The sequence below is a fragment of the Anopheles nili genome, chromosome 2 (genome assembly GCF_943737925.1).
Source record: "Anopheles nili chromosome 2, idAnoNiliSN_F5_01, whole genome shotgun sequence".
Classification (NCBI taxonomy): domain Eukaryota; kingdom Metazoa; phylum Arthropoda; class Insecta; order Diptera; family Culicidae; genus Anopheles; species Anopheles nili.
In genome coordinates this window covers 1,019,168-1,043,686 of record NC_071291.1, presented here as the reverse complement: position 1 = coordinate 1,043,686, position 24,519 = coordinate 1,019,168, and the positions used below count along the sequence as shown (strand labels likewise).

The 24,519-nt window shown below is 46.2% G+C and overlaps 1 protein-coding gene across 1 annotated transcript in view; it reads left to right on the top strand.

Moving 5' to 3' along the window:
* Window positions 1-24,519, top strand: part of LOC128721168 (uncharacterized) — a 57,646-nt gene that overhangs the window by 18,605 nt on the left and 14,522 nt on the right. The window contains exons 3-4 of the mRNA XM_053814893.1: window positions 20,337-20,547; window positions 22,609-22,689. Of these exons, the coding sequence (XP_053670868.1) occupies window positions 20,337-20,547; window positions 22,609-22,689 (292 nt within the window). The remainder of the gene's footprint in view (window positions 1-20,336; window positions 20,548-22,608; window positions 22,690-24,519) is intronic.

Genomic DNA, 24,519 nt, shown 5'->3' with positions numbered 1-24,519 from the left:
ATCCAAAGCGGGCCGAACTTCACAATCGATACGTGTGGCAAAAAAAACACGTAAAAAACGGATTCCATTCTGCGAATACCGAATATTCTCCACGCCACGGTGTAAGCCATTGAAAAATCGGATGAATTTTCATTGAGAGCCCAAACTTTTCGTCATTGTCGTAGCGTCGTAAAAACAACACCGCCTGGAACCGATTGTCACGGATCTGCCAGCGACGGTCAATTAGCCACCGCTGGTGATAGCCGACAAAAGTTTGTCCCGACTTTGAGCCGAAATCCTGGGAATTAATTAGCATCGGCGGATCGGTTGTTTTTCTTCGCCGCCACTATAGTGTGGCCACTTTTTACCGACTTTGGGCGTCTGGGGCGCTCTACCCTGAAGAACCTGACTGTAATTGGCCGTCCCAAGCTTAATTTAATCACACAAACGGGCTTGCGAGAATCTTTTTCCCCCCGAAAACACTGAACCACCGTGTTGTTCCGGTGGACAGATTACTGTTTGGCAATCATTTACTGAGTAAACAATACCGAACAACCCCATTCACGAAGTTTTGCCGGTGGAATCTTGCGGGAAGAATCGGGTTATAGGGCTCGCCTCCCCAGGGACAAGCTCTGGGGAAGTTCGTCCTTGGAACACGCGCATCTGAACACGTGACGTGTAGACGAGAAAGAGAGCGAAAGCGAGAGAAAGAAAAAAAGAAAGACCAATCTATCCCTCCGCAGCCGGACGACGTGAGGTTGGTTGGCGGATTTACTCAAGTAATCAACATCCCGACGAGTCCCGTGACCGAATCGCCGAGATGGAAAACCCCTGTCTGTTTTCCCGAGCTAGCACCGTGGGAGCCCACCGTCTGCAGGCAAATGTGGTGCCCGTTTTTCGAGCCACACCTTGACGCACCTACACACACACACGGTGTTTGCAAGGCTGATAAATCTAGCTCCTCGCAACCAGCTTTCCGCAAGCCGAGTGCTGATCGACTACGTCCGTGGCTACGCACATATTGGGCTCAGATTGAACCTGCTCTATCAACGCGTTGGAACCGGGAACGGACAACGGCACACCGTTCCTGCGACTGAGTGGGAGAGCAAGAGAGAGAGAGAGAGAGAGAGAGAGAGAGAGAGAGAGAGAGCGAAACGCAAACATAATTGAAAATGGAAATTTATTTTACACGTTCCGATGGGCCCCCGAAGGGGATCTTCATCATTTGTTCGCGTCGGCCTCTAATCCATCCTGGACGCATACATCCCCATCCCTAGCCTCACGAGCAGGGAACCGACCGAAAGCCGTAGTAACGAGGATAATCGTTGGGCGAGAGAAAGGTACTATTTTGGGTCCGAGAATGGAGTCTTAAGTGGATCCTGAAAGGATACTAATCCGAGAGCCTTGCACGTCGAGAGCCGGGTCGAGCTGCGAGCGACTCTAATCCACGCATTTCCCGTAACGAGTAGCTGACATGGTAGAAAATGTTGCCGATTGCGAGGCGTAACCGGACCGTCGGTATTTGCAGACGCGTCGTTCTAAAACATAAAAAAAGGACCAGTCCTCCGCCGGGATGCCGGTTGTGCTCGCTCGAAACTGGAAACAGTCGGTAACGAGCGGTGAAATTGATTGAAATCAATCACCCGAGGGAATGCTCGAGCGTCGAGAACGCTACATCATCGCTCGGCCTGGGTGGGATCGCTTCCTGCAACCGGAATCCGGAACCGAACGCCCTCGGGGGGCCGGTGGACCGGAATCGCAGACGTTGGGAAGAAAATTTATGTCAAGGTTTGATTACGAGGAGGAGCACACAATAAAAACGATGATTTGATGAGAAAACACCAGCCGAGGCTCGGTCGAATGGTGCGTGAAGGTGGCTTCAGGCTTCAAAATCTGTCTCCACCCCGAACTCAGCTCGAATGAAACGTCCTGAACAGGGCCAGAGAGAGGAGGCAAAAAAGCAGCCGTAAACCAACCCATACACACTCGCCTCCAAAAACGAGATCCGGCGACGGGGTTTGTTATCGCCCTGCAATGTCGATATTTGATTACGAATCAAAATATTGATACAAGGTACGCATCTTCAAGCGCTCTGACGGTGCCATCCGTAGGCGACACCGAACTCGTTTCAATCGAAAAATCCCCAACCTCCGGACGGATGGATTAACATATTTCCCGGGACGATGCCAGTGAGCTGTGCAGCTGACGCCACTCGATTATGATGCAGCGGTAAATAGTGATGTAACCACTTGTAATCCGCTGGGTTGCCGCGGAAACTTTCCCATTTCCCCGCTCACTGGTCTCACGGGGAAATGCGTGAAAGTTTTTACCACTCTCCAAAAACCAACCTCTAGCGTGGTAGATGGGGGAAAATGGATGCTGGAAAATGGATGCTGGAAAATGAATCTGCGAACGGTTGCACCCGGAGGTGCCGTTCTATCAGCCTCACGGTTGGCGCGCTAAAACAAAATAGTGCCTCCTTTTGCGACCCTTAAAAAAACCCTTAGCGCCCCAAACCCAGTGGCAAAGTTTGAAAGAGGATTAAATTTATCGGATGTTAATGCAGAACGAATTACGCTGACTCGGAAACTGCTCGACCACAAAGCCCTCGGCACCGGCGCTTCGGTCGGTACGGTAAGGCCAATAGTTAGCCGAATCCGTACCCGGAAAACTTTCACCATGCACTTTTCCACCGACCTCGATCCGGCTGGTTGGAACAGGACGCCGATGAGCCCGTTAAAATCGATCGATCTGACGAGATCGTTTAATTGAAAAAAGGCGCCGATGGCAACACGATGCGAAAAGGCGATTCGTTACGATTGAAAAGTTTCCCAATTGCCGCGCTGCCCCTCGTGGACTCCCGGCCGGAGTTCGGTGTTGTTTTCTCGAGTTTTCCACACCGCCATGCAGGGACCGGATCCTGCAAACGGGCGAATCGAATCGAGAAACGAATTATCCATTGGGACTTAACGTTTTACGAGCGAATTGCGCTCTACCCGATGGGAAGCCACATTCCGGTGTGGGAGATGGATTAAAACTCTTCTCCAGTTGGAAAAATTTGGGGTTAGCAATCCAAACAGAGGCAAAAAAACCGAACGCGCCAAACGAAAGGACGACGTCATCGTGCGGACAGCGGTCCCGGGATTCGTCCTTCCGTTCGTCCGTTCGTCCAGGGAAAAGGTGCCACCCGAGACAGCCAATCAAAAAGAACCACCAGCGCGAAACTTCCCGCGCAGTTCATTTATTCTATTATCAACAGCCCATTATCGGATTTCCCCGACCGGAAACTCGGCCACCGAAAAGGGACCACTTGGGAGTGGGAGCAGGGGGAGGGGGGAGAAAGCGACAAAGCCAAGAGCCCACAAAATGGCGCACGAGTGGCAAGGAGGTGTTGATTGTTGTTCTTATCGAGCGCACAGGACCGTAAATCTCGGGGGAAAATAAATAACTCGTTAAAAAATTGGTCAACTTTTGGCACACGTAGAACGGCAAGACAGCACTGCTCGGTTCCATCGCTGGATGGCGTCCTTTCGCCGAGCTGTAAGGATGTAAGACCATCCCAAAGACCACCAGGCACTCGTCGTTATCGCCGTGGCCATTTGTTATTTGTGTTAATTAAATTATTAATGATGCTTGTGCCCAACTGTCTCAAGCGATGGGCAGGCATTTTGATCGCATCCGGACGCCAACCCTTTATTACTCTTCCATTGCGGCTCGAGTTCAGCACGAGTGTACGAGTGAGCAAAGGACATTGCTCATATGCATAAATACGCGAGGCCCGATGGATCACCAGCGCAGTTATACCAGCAAGTTTCCGCAATTAAAACCCACCCGAAAGAACCTCCAAGACGACGCCTGACACCGACGTCTCGAGGAACGTTTCATCTTCAGTGCACTCAGCTTGAGATAACTAAATTTGTGGGCAATAAAACAATTGCCTTCTCGGTATACATTCCCGACCAAATCAGGACCGAATACGTTAGCATAATGTCGCGAAATGACGACGACCAACACATGACGCTCTGGCGCCTCTAGTCTGACGTGCGCAGAACGCAACAACCCATACCGGGCTAGGAGACAGAAGGGAGATTTTATCATTTTTTATGCGCCCATTACTTCCTTCAAATTAAGTTTCTTTCGCGGAGCCACCCGATTTTGACTCCATTCGTCAGTGGAATCCCATTCGCACGTTTCCGTACGGCTGCCGAAGCCACCGCTGGCTCCTAAAACATTCATTCCGCAAGCTCACAATCTGCCGAACGTTCGGAATGTGTCGCTTCTTGACAGAGAAGGAACCACACGAGTGTGCACACACTTTTTGTAATTTACATTTACCCTGTACCAGCCGGCGAACGACGTGACAAAATGACATTCACAACATTCAAACTGAGCTTATCTGTTCTTAAAGTGTAATGCTTCACCTATGCTGCCTTCCATGATGCACACACACACACACACATACATACGAGCACCTTTTCCGCCCAAACAGGAGCAAATCGAACCGTTGAATCCATCGCTTTGAAACAATCGCCCACCCAGCAAACGTTCGCTTCCTGAGCCACAAGGAACTTGGGCCAAAGCCGGCGTCTTCGCTGATTTCAGAGCGCCTGGTTCCGTGGAGATCCGCCTGTCGGCAGGTGTACTAAATTGCGTTAAATCTGGTACTTAAAAGAAGATTACACATGCCCGGTACACGGGGCAAAAACATTGATTCCCGGGTTTGTAAGCGCCCCGGCCTTTGCTACCGCGCTCCAGCCTATTTGACTACGAGCTGCCCGAGCTGTCGAGAACCACACCGTCGGAGCCCGACACCTTCTCTCGAGCGCGTCGGATGCTCGAAGGGTAATTATCGAGTCAGTGACAGTGCGCCACTCGGATCTCTGCTGTAAGTCCCCGGTCCGACATATGCTCGGGTATTGAGGTACATTTGCTCTCACGGACCACGTGCTCGACGAGTCACGACCCGAGCTGGAATGGCTGGCTGACGTGCCGTGGCGGGATTTGCTTATTTTCCCCAAGAATGCTGCTGGCTGGCTTTTATGAGAACGTGTCTAATTTAAAATTGATTACGCGCTGGAAGATGTGCTTGTGTGTTCGTTCCGATGGCATTTCGGGGGATGACGGGCGGGACCGTTAACATGATTAGATTTGACTTGCTTCATTATTCAACACATTCACCGAGAAACAGGCAGGAAAATTTCGCCGCCAAATCGTACGCTGCAAATTTCCCTCCACAAATGCACATTTAGCGTGCCTCGAGCGAGTTCTTTGGAGCGCATGCCGCGACATGGGGACGGAGCTGTTTCAAATGACACACGAATCACGCCACACTACATCCTTCCGGTGTCTCATTATGGGCAACCTCTTATCGTTATCGGTGTAATCTGTTATTGCAAGCGATACTCGACGTGCAGGGATCGAAGAGCACGTGCTGAAGAGTCGCTCCGGCTTTATGGTGCCTCAAAAAAAAAAAAAGAAAAGTGAGAGGATGTAAGCGAAACGATAATCACATCACCAGATCACCCCGGGGAAACTTCACCTCTCAAATTTAATTACGAATGTCAACCGTGTTCCACTTGCCGTGACATAGTTATCCAGAGCTCTCTTTCGAACGAGGTCAGATTGGAGCGCTAGAAGGATTTCGAGCAAAATAAATTAGAGCTCAAGACGATTCCATCCGCCCATTCGAACCTGGGAAAATGTTGCACCAACCCAAAAAGACTTTTCTAACCAACGGTCTCGGGGTCGCTACACTGCTCAACCATACCGGAAATGACAAAACAAATTCCCCAACACTCCGGACGAAGGACGGAGCAAACGAACCAAAGATCCAATGCCACACGGGATGGTTTCGAAGCTCTTCTAATTACACGCCCCAGTGGACGTCTGTATTGCTAAGATTCCAAAACGACATACACAACTTCCAGCTGGCATCGTACTAGAATCATTTCCCTTTGCAGAACACACGAGGATGACCAAAATTCACGAAGGAACATACACGCGTACGACGATCAACAAAGGGTGACTCATCTGTTACGGAACGCACATTCCAGCACGTCGAGCTTCTCTTTGGTCTGTCACTTCATGCGTTGTCGTGGGCTCAGAATTACAATGTCAGGCGTTAGCGGGTCCCTAATTAGAATCAAAATGAAGTAACCGATATGGAGCACTCAGAAAGAAACTGCATGCTTCTGCGTAAGTCGTTTAAAGGCGAAATCGATACCACCAGCATAAACCAGCGGCATACGTGTAAGCACGAGCTTTAAGTGGATTCTATCGAACTTGCTACAGCATCATCCATACGACGCTCGAAATGACGTGCCAATCGATTAACGACTCGCTAATGACCCTGGCGTTGGGTGGAATCGAACGTGTGATGGCCGTTAGACGTAGTCTAATCACTATCGCCAGTCGGTTTAATTCTTGCGAGCTCAACTCACCAGATGGTCACGACTCGATACAGCTGACCTAATTCCAACGGGGGTGAAGATTTATCTACCACTTCACGATCGATCCTGTCGCTCGAAATAATGCTTATTTTACCAGCGCTTTGCGAGTCTTAAGGATTGCAATATTTCCACTACGTTCCACACACTTTCGTCAGTTCGGCAGCTAACCAGTGCTCAGTTCCAATGGTTTTTTTTTCTCCTTTTGGCAAATGAATATGGGACCAATACACGATGACTTTTGGTGCAAATCCTGCTCCAATTTACGACCTTGTTTCAATATTTATAGTTGAGCGGTCGCGTGACCTCCCTTTGGATAATGACACCTGAGAAACGATACGCGCCCATTTGGAAAGCCTTTTGCTTCGCCGAATGGTGAAAGAGCTTCAATTCAACCTTGGAGGTTAGCTAACTTTTTGCCACGATGGTGCCCCACAAAACACCCATTCTGCCAATCGACGGTCTTCTCGAAAAGGGGGGTCCTGAAGAATGGCTATGTTCCCATAAAACTAAACCAAAGCAGTGAAAACTACGCTCAGCAAGAGAGACGTCTACCAGTGCCAACGCCAAATACGTTAATCCGTGTCTGCGCCATAAATCACGCGTTTTTTGTGAAGCCATTTTTACGACTCGTATTTCCATTCCTTTTCTGCGTTTTATTTTCAACGTTCCACCTTCTTATGCTGTCTGTCTGCAGCCGATGTTGGTCTGATGTTTGTCACCTTTTGCTTCCATCGTCCATCGAAAGTGCTCGCTCGAAGCGAAAGGAGTTGAAAAAGTACACACAAAAAAAACTTCAAAAAAGAAGCCCAACGAGTCGAACGGTATCAGCCGGTAGAACTGCCCATCGCAAAAGCCATCATCCGGCCGAGACCCACTGGTGGTGAACTGTTTGACCAAAGTCTAATAAAATAAATTTCTATTACGTTTATGATGCCTCTTCCGTCGACTCATGACGTTATGTGCACGTTCACATCCGTTTGATGTGCGGAGGACCTCGGATCGTCGACAAACAGCGTCTAGAGAAGAACGGTCCAGATATTAGACGGTGTTCTGAGAAAAAAGTCTTTCCGGAGCTCTGTTTTCAATTAGCGACCGATCGCTGAGTATATAAAAGCTGCTGTTGACCATTAACTAGCGCTGGCTTAAACCGTACCCGTTTGTTTTAAGTGGCTTTAACTCAGTTTTTTCGTACCTAGTTTTTCTTAGTGAATGATTCTGCATCATGTTTAAGAACCGAAAAATAAACACGGTCAAAAAGTGAATTGACAAACTAATGATATTTTTAAACAATGGGCCTTTAAATGAGACAAACAGAAATCACTAGTCTATTGACAGATGAGCCCAAAACACTTGCGTATTGATAGGTAATTGAAATTTTAGCACTAAGGAAAAAATCAATTGAAGCTTCAGAACATCCACAAACCCAGCTGTAGAGGTTTCCAGTCCAGGCAAAAGCGAACAATGTTGTCATTAAGCGTTGCTCGAACCCATCCAATAACCCTAGAGCTTTGTGTAAGGTGCCGATGGTCGAAACCACAGAAGCACACTACGAAACTCATCCCATTGCCTAAGGGATACGGTTTGCTTCCAGCGACACCTCGATATCCCGAGGGTCACACTCTTCGGGGAGACTAAAAGCGTTAACTGTTCCGAGACGCCACGAAGGGGCTTTGCAGTGAGACCAGTTTCCAAACTTTTACTTTTACTTCTACTCTGTTGAAAACATGAAAAGTTCCCATCACCGCATCTCTCCTTTCCTTCGCGCCATTCGCCCTTCCAGCAGCCATCCAATCCTTGCCGCATAGTTCAAATTCCACCCCAAATGTTTCTCCTCTGTCGCTGTGTTCCACTATTGCCTCAGGTCTTGATGCCGAAATAGAGCTGCAAACCCGACTTTGAGAGGCACATTGTTCCGCCCTGTTCCACTCCCAAAGGTGCAGTTGGTTGAGCTAACTCTTTACGTCCTCGTCCTTGTGCTGGCCAGAGCGAGGAGTGGTGCTTTCAATTTTACCACTGTTTAATTACGAAACATTCCATGGTGCAAGTGCTATTTCAAGTCGATTCAACCACCCAACGCTTTGCCGTAATTTGCAACGTTCGACCGGCAAACGATTTCGCTAACAATTTGCCCTCTCCGACAGCACCGTTTCCGAACCGGTCGGGCAGGAACTTTACGATTAATTTACTAGCAACGAATCGAAGCTGAAGGTGAAAAAAGCAGACCATCGAAGGCTTCACTCAGCATGAGAGCACTTACAGTGTGAGAGCACCACGATCGAGTATGTCCGGTCCTAGAAGCAGCATCCCAACTGGTATTTACCAATAAGGCTGTTGATTACCTCATAGCTGATATGCGAGGTGAGATCGATGCGTCTGCGATTCTCAGATATTAATACTTTTCGTTGCAATGTTTTCATTCAGCCAGCATTCATACATCTGTCTTCACAAGTATTGCACGTGCTGTAAAACGAGGCAGTGGCACGATTACGTTTCGCATCGAATAAGTGCGTGCATATCACCTTTTACGGTCAATCGAAACAAACTGGCAAACAATTTCACGCCCACGCCACAGCTGTCACGCATAAAACGGTCTGAAAAATTGTATTGTGTCAGACGAAGCGAATGGTGCGTTTAAAGCAGGGAAATAAAAATACATATACACACCAATCCTAGCCATAACCCTCCCTTCGGGCGATAAAAACGACCATCAAGGGTAGCCTGCTAATGAACCTTTGAATGTTCGCCAGCCCGGTGTTCCCCGATGATCGGTGGACAAATCGAATCGATGGAGTTTGGGAGATTTTTTTGTTCCTGCTCCCAAACCGTCGAGAACGAGGGATGCGATGCTGACAGGTTGGTTTGTGGCTTAGCACCGATCCTACGAAAGGACGGGTCACATCCGGACCATCCGCAAAACACACACACACAAACACACATACGCATCCAAAAGCTGTCAAGAAAGTAATATTGGGGTTCACTTTGTAACGACCGCAATTTGTCGCTGACCTTCCACAGAGCAGCACACCTACGGGCAGGCGCGAACAGGCTGACGGGCTGGGGAATGTAATCGCTTCCCTGTTATTGCGGAATTTCGAATTGTGCGCGAGCGATGTAACGGCCCGAGGGGTGAAGCTGGCAGCAAACCGACAGCAAAAAAAAAACAGGTACCTCACCAACGTCCAACGTCATCCGGGCCCGAAGGTAGGTCGGGAAGGTTTGTGGTGGATGAAATTTCATCGATCCACCAACACGTGTCCCATTCCAGTTTGGTTCGCATTTGCTCGACAGTGAAAAATTGCTTAATAAGTGGTCGCCATTCCGGTCGCACCCTGCACGCCCTTTCTTGCGAGCTGCCGCTGAGTGATCGTGAGGAATGTAAATGTGCTCGCGTTCGAAAACGACGACCGCCAGAATGGTGACAATTTCATTACAATGCCGATCAACATAGCAGGCTAGAAAAGAGAAAGAGACAGAGCGAGAGAGCGAAATGAAGAAAAAACAAATGACCCCTGTGCAAGGAAAACCGCATTCACACCTGACCGAGAGGTGGTTCGGGCTTCGAGAAGGTGATAACGACACTAGCAGACCCTCGCATATCGGTCAGCAACCGCATGGTTGCGTTTTTAGCCGAATGGTATCCCCCCATTGGGACGTCGTTGCCGTTCCGCAGGTGCCAGATGCGTTGGTCCACTAGCACCACATAAAGAGGAGCGTTTATTTGGGCTTATGAAAATGGAATGCTGCTACGGTGAACCTCTCCGACATAACACCTGCGTGTGAAAACCGAGGCGCACAGCACAGCTAACCTGAATTGGTGTAGAACTAAAAATGTTACACGATAAAGTGCAGCTAAAAGCTCGCGTGGCCCACGAGTGCCTCTTTTACTGCTCTAATTCGCTCCCTGACTGCATCTCTGCTATCGAAACAGGCAACAACGACAACAACAACAAAAAACAATCTTCACTTTCTAACACAGTCACGCAATGACGGTTTGTTGGTGGCTATCTAGCGGGTATTTGCATCATCGAAACAACATGCGACCGTTTTATGTCCTGACCATCCAAATCCCTCAGATGCACCATTCACGAGGCTCTCTATTACCTCCATTCGTTTTATCTCGCGTTTTTCCGCCCATTACACTCCGAGCACGTGGACGTTGGTGCACGCGTGGGATTTGCAGTACGACGCAGATTTAAACCAAACATGCTGTTCCGAGTCCGGCAAGACGGGCAAATCCGCTAGAGGGCGATGCTCGTGCGATGGCGGTGATGTGAACCGTTAAATTGGAAAGTCCGAGTTCCGAGTTCCGAGTGGCCATCATCCTCCAGCATCCGACTGATCGACTGAAAGGGATTTCAAAGCACGAGCCACCGTTTTCGGGAGACGACTTAGTTGCCTCGTTTTTTTTTGAATCTTGTTTTTTAAAAAGTCGATCGGTTGTGTTTCAGGGTTTTCTTAAATAGTATCCATTTCATATATATTCCCCCATTTGTGGCGTATCTTGGGGAATTTTGTAGTATGGAATCTATACTCCTTTCGATTCGTGTTCAACTGCACCACGTGACCGCCATTAATCAGACAAATTTATGCATACAACCTTTTCACAACCGTTCGTCAGGGTTTCTGAACAAAATGTACAACGACAATGGTTTGCTGCTAGGATTTCTAAATTGCTTTTCAACAAACCTGCTTCAACGCGAAACACCAGCACCGTTTGACGGATCTTAATTACTTAGTGTAATTCCATTTACACTTTGAAATCGGGCTCGATGCAGTCAGCATAAAGTTGACGGAGCAGCAGCGTTTCTGCGAGCGCTAAGCCGCACCATAAAACACACCAAGTGTATTTGTATCCGTTTTTGTTGCCAGCGGGAAGGCTTTTTCATTTCAACGGACCTTGAAGTTTGCCTGCTTGCGGCACACCAAGTACAGATAAGGATACACTGGCCGCTTTAGCCTCTCCTTTGCGAGCCATCGGGTGGCTGAATTGACGCGACTAACCTTGCGACTTTTCCCTCGAGCAAATCACTTGAAAACCCTCGCCGTTCATCAGGCCAGGTAACGGAAGTGTTTATTAAGATAAATTGAATGAGACCAAAGCCATGATTGGAAAGCGCCTCCGAGCCGGTGCTGGCTAGGTGAAAGATTCTGTTAGCGATAATTCCATTAGTATCCACGAGCGAAACGAAAGCCCGTGAGCCATTATATCTGCTCTGCTTGGTCGAGTTTACTTTGCAAATAGGAAAAAGTATAAAAAAAAATCTGATAATATTCACTTCAAGCTTGAAGCTTGAACGATAAATCATAGAACCGGATAAAGCTGTTCAGCTAGGATTGCATTTTCTGCATGTCAGCTCACGCGTTACTGCGACATAATGCGACGTAAGCAAAGCGCTTTAAGATCTATTTCAATTTCCTTCTGTGAGGCAAAATAATTGTCCTTTATTCGCACTCTCCACAGCAGCAGAATTTACGTAGCATTTCTCACCACGTGTAGGTAAACAAAGTTATTTTTAATAAGTAATTAACCTACGAACAACAACCACGGTTTAATGTGGTTGCGCTTGAAACGCTGAATATACTCACGATAAAATCAAACCTTACATAGTCGTGCAAAATTCTGATAAAAATCTCCTACTTCCAGGTAATTAGTTTGACTCGCACGGAATGTCGTAAATTTTACGTCCATCCGCTTTTAACTGGCTAGATGCGTTGGAATTGAAAACACACCCTCCCCCAAAAAGCTCTTAAAAGAGAGCAACGTAGACGCACCTTGATTGTACAGCAAGCTTTCAACTCTCTTCCTATTAAAAATCGCACGCAAAGCTCGTAAAAATAAAGCAAAAAAAAGCTCCATCGCCATCGATCAGCATGTTGCTTGTTACCCGGAGAGCTTAGAAGTCATTCTCGTTTCTGTTGCACACAGATTTGACAAACTAATTTATTTCCTTATTTTCTTCAAAGCATCGTTTTCCGCCTCTTTCGTTCTCTTTCTGTCAGTGTGATGTCGTGGTAAATTCAATTAAAAAAATCGCTCGTTCTTTCGTTCCAACTTTGCGTCCTTCTGGGTTGTTTCTTTTTCCTCTTTCTACACACACACACACACACACCTACACCAATTTCCACGCTGTGGCGATGTGGCCTTATCTTGCCGATCGCTTTTGAGCGGTAAGTTTCTGAATCATGTTCAAGATCCGATGGAATCTGTGACGGTGGAGCGGTGGAAACACTTTGCCCAACACCAACACGATCAACAAGGGCAATGGCCAACGGCAAACGTAATCATATTTCATCGCTCACCTATAATAAGCCAATTAAGGCGAGATAGGCTTGTGTAGCAAAATGCTTTCGCCCATCCTCGGTGGGTACGCGCTTGGAGTTGTTTACGCCCAGCGGCTTATATCACGAGAGCATTTCGACTTTTTGCTTTACGGTTGTCATTAAACGTCGCGATTTTTTCAGCCTCCATCTCCCGAGTGTTTTCCATCTCGATGATGGTTGCTTTCTCGCGTTGCGCCTTTGCCGGATCGGTCATGGTCTTTGACTTGTCGAACGACGCACCTTCGCGATGCGTTGCGGAAAGGGCACATTAAAAGCGAGACCCTGAGGCGACACCGGAAAGAGAGCAGTGATAAAAATTAAATCCCTGTCGGGTGCCACATCTTTCCCAGCCACTACCTGACAAGCTACGCCGTCAAGGTGCCGAGGGCAATGTGGCACTCGAAATGAGAAGATGTTTCCCATGATGTTTTGTTTGTTTATCGGACACACTTTAACGACACACTGGGAAAATGGTGACAGAGCGACATCTTTATCGTCGTTATGTTCGCCTTTTCTTGGCCGTTGCCGGGGCTTCTTTTCGCTGGGGCCTTGTTTCACGTTCGGAAAACGACGCTAGCAAACGACAACACGGAGGTTGCGGTGAGAACGCAACGGCAAAAAAAAAACAAACAACGTCACCGTGGAAAATCCCATTTCGGGCAAGTTTAACGGTCATTAGGAGTTTAAAGTGCTGTAAATCCTAATTGAAAATAAAACCATTGCCAACCATCACAACGCGCTTGATGTCCGTGAAAAAAGCGCTCAACATGCAGCGGTAACGAGATTCCGTCGCACCAGACGAGACTGATGGAGATCACATGAAATTGTTCACTTGGCCGTTTTATTGAACTCACTTCAAGTACGATACTTTCGAAGGCATCGTCGATGTGACGCCGGCAGCGAGACCATAGTGCGCTGAGAGGAAATGACAGCATAAAACTAGCCCGTAACTTCGTTTGATGAAGGTGCTCCAGGTATTACGGTTATTTATTGAAAACCGACGTGAACCCCGCCCTAGCTTTGGGCTGCATGCCATCGTTTGTTGTTAAAAAAGTTCATTAATTTCAGCAGTAAAGCTGTAGTTTACTTTTGCACCCTTTCGTTGCAATTTTACCACTATTCGCAGTCCTCATTGTTGATATAGATCTGAAAAAAAAAATACTGTAAAGATGCTAAAATTGATGTTGTTGAAACAACTTGAACCGCTATGGAATTGATTCATTCTATTTATTATTATTTCACCCCAGCTGCCCACTCATAGCTCGTTCTCGAACACTTCAAAGCTAAAGAAAATGCTCGCACTCGTCCATTGTTAAACAATCGCACATAACCCGCTTTATCAAGCTTCCTGTATAGTTGGTATTTTTCACTGCCCTCAAGTCATCGTATTGGGTGCATTTTGATTTTCTACTCAGAGAGAGAGAGAAGCTCTTTACCGTTCCACTGAAAGGGCTCGTTGCTGTTTTATTCGTATGCAGTGGGAGTTTGCGTCTGCATTCAACTGGCCCACCGACACCGACGAGGCGTAACATGAACGCATGCAGTCGAGGCAGTAGAATTGTACCAAACCCAAGTCAGCGTTTTAAGAACGGCCAATATAAATTCCACACCCATAATACATCACTGTCAGCGGTTTGAGCTGAACACGAATGACACACCAGTGATTTATCTTAACGGCCCAGGAAGTGCATTAGCCGTAACGTTTATTCCCCGACGCAGCCACCGGTTTGCGGTAGTAACGGAGACCATCGTAGTCACCATTCGCCCGTTCTGCCGTTAGAGCAATGGCCGTAACTGCTACATCTAAGCACGAAATGCACGTGAGTGACCGTTGATAGAGATTTTCAGATCCACATTTCACTCGACCACGTCGATTGACGATTGGCAGTCCAACCTGCTGGCAGTGAAAAATAAAACATGTGGCAAAACCATGACCGTACCGACAATTCTCGAAAGGTGGACTTGTTTCCCACTTCGGAGCGGTCAAACATATCTCCCCATCCTTTCTGGGAATCTCCATTAAGCTCACCTTCGACCTACGTTGTCTATGGTTACCTTTCGGTTTCGTAAGGTCCCTGTAAAGCATGGGCTAGTCAGTTTTGCTAAAATTATTCGCTTTTAAAATTGCACTTGAACCGTTGTCCCAAACCTACAAACACGTGCCTGTTTGCAGCACGCACAAATCAACCACAACCAGCACGAAATCCTATTTCACAGAAGAAGGAAATACTATAAATGGAAATACATTAAAATAAATCACGTCTCACCTCCATCGGCACCCTGCTCACCACTCGCCCGTTTCGACACTCGTTTGCTCTCTGTTTGGAGACCCCAACAAATAAAACAAACTAAACGCTTGGCGAAGAAAAAAAAAGCACACGAAAAATAAAGAAACCACCACGTATTACGCGTTCCAAAAAGACACCGACAAGCCAGATTTATGTTCTCCGGGTTAGTTGGCTCGGGGCTGGTGCTTGGGGCTGGCACGACTACGTACGCGGCTCTAAGCGGTTAGGTTCCGGGCAAAAACAAGCACCGGCAAAATCTTCAAACCCACTTCGAGCACGGCACTTTCCAGCGAGAACTTCCCAAACTTACAATCTCAACAACCACAGACCCAACCCCGGCCTGTGGAGCAGGAATTGGCGACGAACGGAAAGCGATGTCATAACTCATACGATATGTGCAGTTTCGCTTTGACTTTGGGTTTCCCTTTCTTCTTTCACGCATTCCTAGTGGGCCATAGTCCTTCGGCCTTTGCACTGAGCAGTGCGCCAATCTGAGGCTAATTTATACATTATAAAGTTACTCAACTGCCTCCAAGTGATAATCGAATCACAACCACTGCCAGCCAGAAAGAATGTACATGCAATAGTGCTGTTGCAAGAGTAGTGGATTCCGGATCCTTTGAAGAGCCGAGTAGGATTTATAAAAGCACGAAGAATCGCCTTCGAGTCGTAAGCATTATAAACAGTCATTTAATTACAGTTTCCCCTGGTGAGCTCTTCACATTTATCGAATAGCACGCTGCTTCTAATCGCTCGGAAATGATTCGGCGTGATTATGCTGCCTCAGTGCGCTCGATTTATCAGCTTCGAAAAGTCTGAGAGAACATGTTTCACCATCACCTAAAATCCATCATTAGCCATTATTATTCACACAGCCGCTCACCAACCCTCGATGCCAACCAGTGGTGGGCTACGTTCGATGAAGCACCGTCGAGCTGTGCCATGGTGAACCAATCGATAGTCATAAACGCATCCGTTGGTCCGTCCGAGCAGACCGATTTCCGTGCGCTCGCACGTCGTCAATTGTCGCTATGGCAAGCTAAATTATTCCTGTATAAACTGTTTAACAGATGATTAAATCAATCAATCAGCCTATATACTCATCGTGAAACGCAAACACCGATCGGATGTGATGGATTAGGATGTGAGAGCGCCACCAGAAGGACAACCACATGTTGCCGTGCGATCGATATGGAAGGCCTTTAAGCCCTGTCGAGACTGCGGAAGAATTCACAGTGTCTGCAAGAATTTGCAAAGTTTCGCCAAACTGTAGCTAGATTTAAATTCGAGATCGCGTAGAAACCACACCCTTCTCGTAAAGCTCGTAAAATTACTAATTGAATTCCTCGGCCATGCATCGCGTTCGTCGGGAATACAGCATACTCCCTAATATTTCCGTGCCAAGAGCTCTTCCACCGTAATGGAACCATGTGAGCAGCTCCGTGCTCCCACCACAAGCCAAGAGCGACAGTCACCAGCACAACTGGTGCTACACACAAGCGCCTTGGGCTCGGGATGCAGAATTTAATTACACCCAACGACGCTTTCGCTGACGGATGGAGGCGCCTGGTGCCCTGTACCTGTACCGACACCGACCGAGTATCAAACCACCCGAACATAACACTCACAGTGCCTGCAGGCAGACAAATCCGGTTTTACAAAACACGTATATGTTGCTCTGTGGCTCAACGTCGCGGTTCACTACACAGGCGCTCGTATACCGCTATCCCAAATTTATTTTCCATCGGAACAACATTACGTAACTCACAAATAACAGGACTTTCTTCACCGTGTATTGTACGGGATATAACAGTCCTTAAATAACATGGTTGCTCTTAAACAGATATTCCATTAAAGTTGCCGAATGAATGCAGAGTACAACAAGTACGTGTTACTTTTGTGGTAGTGAATTTTTTGCAAAGCAGTACTCTGATTTACAACGATCTCATTCGCTTATACTACACTATTTTTCCATATACTATCCATCTTCATCAGTGTGTTTGGTTTGTCTTGGCCAGCAAATAATGGTCATGAAAGTTGCGGGTATGCTTTAACGGCCCTGTCGATTATCGCTCGTACTGGCATTGGGATCCAGCAAAGCGTTTTACTGATGAAATTAATTATCCTCCTCGACACACGCCCAGCATTTCGCCCGATGCTAATCAATCCCACCACAATTCAGTACGCTTGTTCGAGAAGAAAACCTTCCCTGAAAAGGATACTACCGTCGCAAACAAGCCCATCATGATGGCCAATGATGGTTCGCCGACGGCCAGCACCGCCCTGCGCAACATAAACCACACAAACCCGGAAGCACAAGACACACGCTCTGCACTTACACACGGACAAATGCGTCCTTTGGACGACTGCCGATGGCGCAATCGAGATGATAAAAGCGTAAATGATTTTCTTAATTAAATAAATCTCCGATAATTGAAAAATAATATATCAGTGTGAACGAGGCAGCGCGCGGTTCACATGTGCGTCCTCGGGTCGGTTCCTAATGGCCGTACGGCTGCAATCTGTGGAAGTCTTTTGTGTGCAGTGATGCTTAAGAGTAATGCCTTTACCGAGGTCTTCTGCCGCTCCGCCGGATTAGTGCCCTGTGGCAAGGGCAATTGTTTAGTTCAATTTATGCCACGTCGTGTAGCCGCCAGCGAAGTCGCATAAACGAGCGCGTCCTTCGACCCTATGGCCCATCGATATCCACCAGCCACCTCAATCTCGCTTGCAGCGCAAACATCGCGCTTATAAATGTGCGGAAATAATTTTGTTTCGCCGGCAAAAGTTCGCCATCTTTAGCCCACGCCCGTTGGCAGTAATTTGGCCCCACGGATGGAACGACGTATGGCATATTTATCTTTGGCATAAGCGAATGACTGATTACATATCGCACCACCCAAAACCATGGCGTATCGCTTCAGTGCGTTCAGGGGCCACAGTAATAGAATTATCTTCGACCATGCATGGCGGTTTCGCTCTCATGTGGAGAAAACGTCACGTAGTCTCAAGTTTTTCCTGTGGTGCCAACGTGTCGAAATCCTCGCGCTTTGCTCACTCAATGCCGCGCCGAAAAGATGAACGCATTAATTAAAAGAGCAAAAGTTTACCTCTGAAGGAAAGATGACGATCTGGCGAGTGGTGAAACCCGACGTTTCACCACAACTTTGCTTTCCTGACGTCAATCGAGTTAATGTTTTCGTTGGAACTCGCTGTATTTACACGTCCACGTGAGTTTTTGTCAAAAAGTCAACAAAAGCCCACAAATTCCAGTGAATTACAGCCACAGGCCAACGGAAAGGTACATAAATCAAACCCCTCGAACATCAAAAGTTCCTCTCGGCGTTCTGACCTGGCTCGCCAAAACCGTTGCCGCAACACTTAATGATATTGTTTTATGAAATTAAAACACTTGCACAGATGTTTTCCGGCACACGAGCGTGTTCTCAGAAGCGTGCTGTCTCTGAGGCGTAAGTTTGTATGCGCAATTGAGCAATGAAAAGCATTAAAGCACACTTAAATGCTATCTCCATTTGCATGATTGAAGAAAATTATGCTACGCAAACATTACACTCCCTTTCTTTTATCATTGTAGCTTATCTAGTGCCCAGTGTCGCATGGTAGCGTAGGCTATGCAAATAATGTTCTTGAAATAACTTCCAGTGGAGGTTTTATTAAAAATGCTTTCGCTATTTATGGAGAACGAAACATGTGACTTTTTTCCACTGTAATTGATGCGCTCATTTGTGCGCTACCCAGGTAATCACAAAATCAAAGGTAAAGGCAACAGTTACACCAGCGTCGGGATGAAAAATAAACCAAAACTCCCGAATTGTAAATTCTTCACGGGGAAATAAAATCGAGCCGACATTTTTGGCGTTGTTTCATCCCATGACGTTGGCATATTTCTGCCTGCCGTGGGAGCATGATCATCTTGCTCCGTTTTTGGACGGCGATGTGCAAAATCCAGCAGACATCCGCACAAATTTTTGATGCGACCGGGGAACATCATGAAATAAATATTCAGTCTATAATTCATCAATTCGTGTCGCTCGCTCCAGGACACGTATCGCACCGTATCGCCAACGCAATTTGTGCCTGCAATCGGAATTTTTCCATCATTTCGCACGTAGTATTACTTGTGCCGGACCTCGACGAGGCCCTTTCGCGGTGGGCCGGCATGATGCGGCTCATTCTGAACTCACGTTCACGATGTCACCTTTCGTCATGCTAGCGAACATGCCTACATCCGATAGGCTCCGTTCGCGTTCCTATCGTCCTATCCGGCGCGGTCACCGGACCACTTCGGTGACTTTTCTGTGACGCTTCAGTAACCAAGCACGACAAGGTGGTTTTTTCGCGAGGTGCTCGATATACGGGGCGCAGACAATCCAAATGGTTCAGCTGAAATTCGCCTCGTCGCGTCGTTTACGCCATCACGTTTTCGAACGGCAGCCTTTTGGCCACACGCTTGCTCTCTCCCAAACCAATCCACGATAGCACCGAGGATACGCTTTTGACGTAGACCTTTGGCATTCTTGGGGGTAACACGGCATCCGGGAGAATATAAAAACCTGCCCGGTTTTATCCTTTATTCACGCGTATCAAAGTACGGCGCAAAACATACAATATCTATTGTTCGACCAGCCAGCATCAACGAACGAGTCGATGGCTGAAGTGTGGAAAAAAACGCACGCAAACATAAAACAAACACACAAAACAGCATCCGGAAATGCAAACACGTGCACACGTGCAGCGTATCCTGCAGTTCTTAGCGGGGTGTGCACCTTCATGCAAGATGGATCCTTGTCGCATGCTAGGGAAGCATGATGCGTTGTTTGTTCTCGTACAGATCGATTTTAATATCGTCCTATGAACTGTTTTCGTAACTACATTCACATAAATTATGCTGCGTGTTCTATTCGAACGAGTTGCAGAGATATTCTGAGATGATTTTTGGTGTAACCAGAGTACTGTTATCAAAGTAGCATGAGTTTATAACCTGTTTGGTGTTTTTAAATTTAAAGTGCAAATATTTGGGACTCATTCAAATTTGGCTAAATTCATCAAAATCAACAGATTAAAGGATTTTGTTCTCCAATGAACTGATAAACCGAGTGGAATCACTTGTGTAAAAAAGTCATATTGTATACACTAATCGCGGATCCGATGCATCATGCTGTTTAATTTATTTAATGTTTGTATTGTGTATTTACGCAGAACATTCTGTAAATGTGATTTATATTGCAAAAAACGTGCAACTCATGACCATTAATGCAAAATATTATCTCATTCACAGGTTTCGTGGATGCGCAAGCGGGATCTGCATATACTGACATCAAACATTTACACGTACACTGGCGATCAGCGCTTCTCAGTGATCCATCCGCCCGACTCGGACGACTGGGACCTGAAAATTGAGTATGCACAGCAGAAAGATAGTGGAATTTATGAGTGCCAGGTGAACACTGAGCCGAAAATAAATCTAGCCGTTAATCTGGACGTAACAGGTCAGTACCAAAGCTAGGAGAAGCGTGAAACGTGAACCTTTTTTCCTTCCCTAAATTTCCCTTCTTCTAGTCGGTTGTTCTTTAGCTGTCTAGATTGCTTTCTTCCATCGTTTCCAACCGTATACTTATGTGTTATGCGCGGTTCACTAATGTGTCTGTTTTTCTATAACTATACCCATCAACATTCCGTGTTTTCTAGGATTTTTGTCAAACTTACCCGCGAACGTTGTAACAGATTTCCTTAAATATCACGCCAATGATACTTATTAGAAAACATTCATGTCAAATTAGGTTCTTGACGTGCTTCGACCGTCTGTAGGGTTCTAGTTTGTAGATCGATTGATAATATTTAGGGGGTAAAACAAATCGGTTGAAATAAGAATCGTCAGTTGATGCATTACTGGTTCAAACTCTGCTGATCAATAACAATGTTTGTCAATTCTTGTTTTTAAATTTCGTAGTTTTAAAACTAGCAGATATTTAGCAATACGATTGCATATCTGGTCATCTGGTATTGAATTTTTTTTTGCGAAATTCTGTGAAATTTTAGTCTTGAATTTCTCTCCAAATACCCTTTGCGTGGCTTCCCAGATCATTGGATGGTGCCACGTAGATAGAACTCGAATAAAACATACAATAGGCCCCATTGTAAGGAGCACTGTAACGCTCCGCTAAAAGTCCAATCGCGGCTCTTTTGTTAGCAGACAATGGGGTCGATTTTGTCAGCGGGTTCTGCGAAGAAAAAAAATACATCACATGTCCATGCCGGACTGCAGCCCTGGGCAATGCTCGTTCCTCTTGCCAACAACTTCGTAAACGTCCGTACACCAAGAGGTCAAGGATGAAGAGGAACCCATCGTTTCAAAGGCTAAAAGTTTCGGCGACCTTTCCGCTAGATTTCTTGTTTCTTTTTCTTTTACATTGTTCCAGCCGGCTAGCTTAGTTATCTACCATGTCTCGGAAAGACTAGTTGACTTTTTCCCTGATGTTATTCAGCTTCGTATGAAAACCCATATGATAAATAGAAAAAAGAAATAAAATCAATCTTATGCTTACTTTTCGAGCTGGAGTTTTGTGGCTACGAAATGAGGAAATAAAATCATCTTTTTGAGCACCAATCTGTGCAAAAGTTTAGTTCAATCCAGCATCATGGTGAACACGTAATTAGTAGAGACGACACGAGCGAGAATGAAATAAGGAAATCGAAGAAACGGTTCAAGATGGTTTACGTTGCATTGCAGAGTGAAAACTCCTCACACAGTTCAGATAAACCTAATGCACAATCGATTGAACATCTTTGTCAAACGTTGTGCCTTTTTTCTCAAAACAAAAACCTCGAAACTTTGGGGAGCCCATAAGAACATTGTCAAACCCCAACCCAACATATCACGAAAACTTTGCTGCGTATCATAAATCGAGATAAAAGCGCTCCATTTCCAAGAAAAGAAGACTACATACATTAGTTTTGCTAAACCAAGCCGATGGACACCTTCCAATAACACATAAATTTCTTGCAAAGGAATGTTTTGTCAACCAGCCCCTAAAATGCACCAGGGACAAGATCTGAGTGTATGGTGGTGCTTACCACCGGATATAAATCTTTCTCTTCTCGAACTCGTTGGCTGGTGTTCGGCCATTCCACGAAATCCATTAAAAGCACAATTCCTCCCCGACATTTGTCCGCCGACCGCCACACCTTGGCAGGATTTTATGTTCAGATCTTTTCTTATTTCATTTCACTTCTCTCCCGTTGCCATCTCGCCCCACACATCTGCGTGTCTATGCTTTATTTTATTCCTCCTCGTACGTGATCATGCCCTTGCCCTTGTTTTTATCCGCGAATAGGTGCTCCCCAGCCTGTGCCGCCGCTATTCGCGCAAACTTCCCACAAAACAGCCAATTTTTCATCTTATCCTTCTTGCCGCGTTTTTATTTATTTCTACTCACCATTTCTCATCCACACTTTCTCTTGCCATTCCACCCGCTCTGACACTCTCCGTCTGTCTCTTTCTCTCTTTTCTATCTGTTTTTTTTTTCTTTTTCCACCCGCATGCCGAACAGATGAACGAGAATTTGCCCAAGATTTCTCCAAGTATGGTCCAAACACTGGAGGGAAGCACTTTATCGGTGCCATTGGACTAGGTAATGGATCATATTTTTTCAGCTTCAATCCGTTTTTCACAATCCTTCAGACAATCTTTATTTGTTTGCCACCTAGCCCAAGTAATGCAAAACGTTGATTTTTTTTCTTGTTCCAAAAGCATGCCCAACAATGCCCTACCACACTTCTCAGACCTTTCACACTCATAGGGAATCAAAAAAACACCAACCGCATTTTCTTCATGGGGCTGATGGGTGAAGTTTGAAGTAGCTGAAACATATTTTATTGCCAACATTCTTAGCAAAGATTTCCCTCACGCTTTGGAAATGCTAAGCAACAAAAACATATGCAAAACAAAAAAACACGTTCCCCAAATGTTGTTATCACGAAAGGAAACCTCCACAATTAAAAGCGGCCTTGGCAAGTTGTAACCACGAGGTTTCATACTATCATACATTGTTAACCCTGTTATTGTATCATAATGCCCATTCAACTCTCTCTCTCTCTCTCTCTCTCTTTCTCTCTCTCTCTGTCTCTCGCGACATTTCCGTGATAAACGAAAAACGTTCGAACAAATGAAACCTTTGGTAAAAGATTTTACATTCTTTTTCACTTTTCCACTAGCGGCTGAGGTAATCAATTTAAAATGGTCCCCACACATTCTAAGAATTTGTCCTTTTTTTTTTTGCTCCTCCAACAGGTGCACACTTTGACAAACATTTGAGACATTTTCGATACTAAAAGGCTGTGGAAAATGTAATTTGCCTAATAAAGGGCAACCGGCGGTTTAGCAACGAACCGAAAAAGGAATACCGACGGGTGTAATTTTTTGGAACTTTTCATTTGGAAATTGGGAGCCCCACGCATCCTTCGTCTTCTTTTGCTTCCCACCGTTGGTATATTTGATCAGGCAAACGGATGGCAATTGTAAATCGAAGGCTAGTGGCTCCTCAAATTCAAGATAAAAGTGCCCGTTTTGCAAACTGCTCTCAATAGATGATTTTCCCTCGGTCAATATTGCGAATGGGACGCCTTTTGCAATACGAAGAAAAGATGCTCTTGTGCCAAGAAATTTAATTACAACACCAAATGGACTGTTTCTCACGCAACACCGCAATGGGTCCACTTCCGTCCAGCGAAGCACATTTTAAGTGCCATAAAATGAACTCGAATCGCAACAAATTGTTTGCAAAATGGTATTAATTTTCCAATCCCACCAGCCCGAAGCCGACGTAATTGTTAACTCATAATGCCAGCAACCAATTTCCCGCCATAGAGAGGCGCTGCTGGCTAGAACATAGACATACAGCTGTTCATTGTTCTGGCACTCCATCGTGTTAAGAATTTGAGACGCGAGCGCTAGCATGATAACTTCTGCAAGGCTGAAAAAACACGCTCATCACATCAAACTGTGCTATCGTCCATATGGCTCGCTCATTTTGTCATACTTTTTTACCAAAACACACACGCAGCGCGCGTACCCATCCTGCGTCCTTTGCAGAATCCTGAGCCCCGGCCTTATCTGAGAGCCATTTATTTTCATTAGTCATTTGTGCTGTTTATCCTTTATCCTAAGCCGCTGCACGTTCCGTGAGAAACTTGACACTCTCTCTCGCTCTACTTCAACGTCTCTCTTTTCCGTGCCCTCGGCTCTTCAAAAGTGTCGTTTGCTTTGTCGTTGTCATTTAATTTTCCCGAAGCAAATACGACGTACCCCACCTTTGGGCTGCCAAAGGCGTCACGCGTTGGTTCCTTGTCACCCCGCCTGGAGGCACGTTGCTCGCACTGCGACTGGATACGCTTGGATTTAGCCGAGAGGATGGGTTTTCCTAAGCGTTAACTGTTTTTCAAGTCACACTCATTTAGCATCA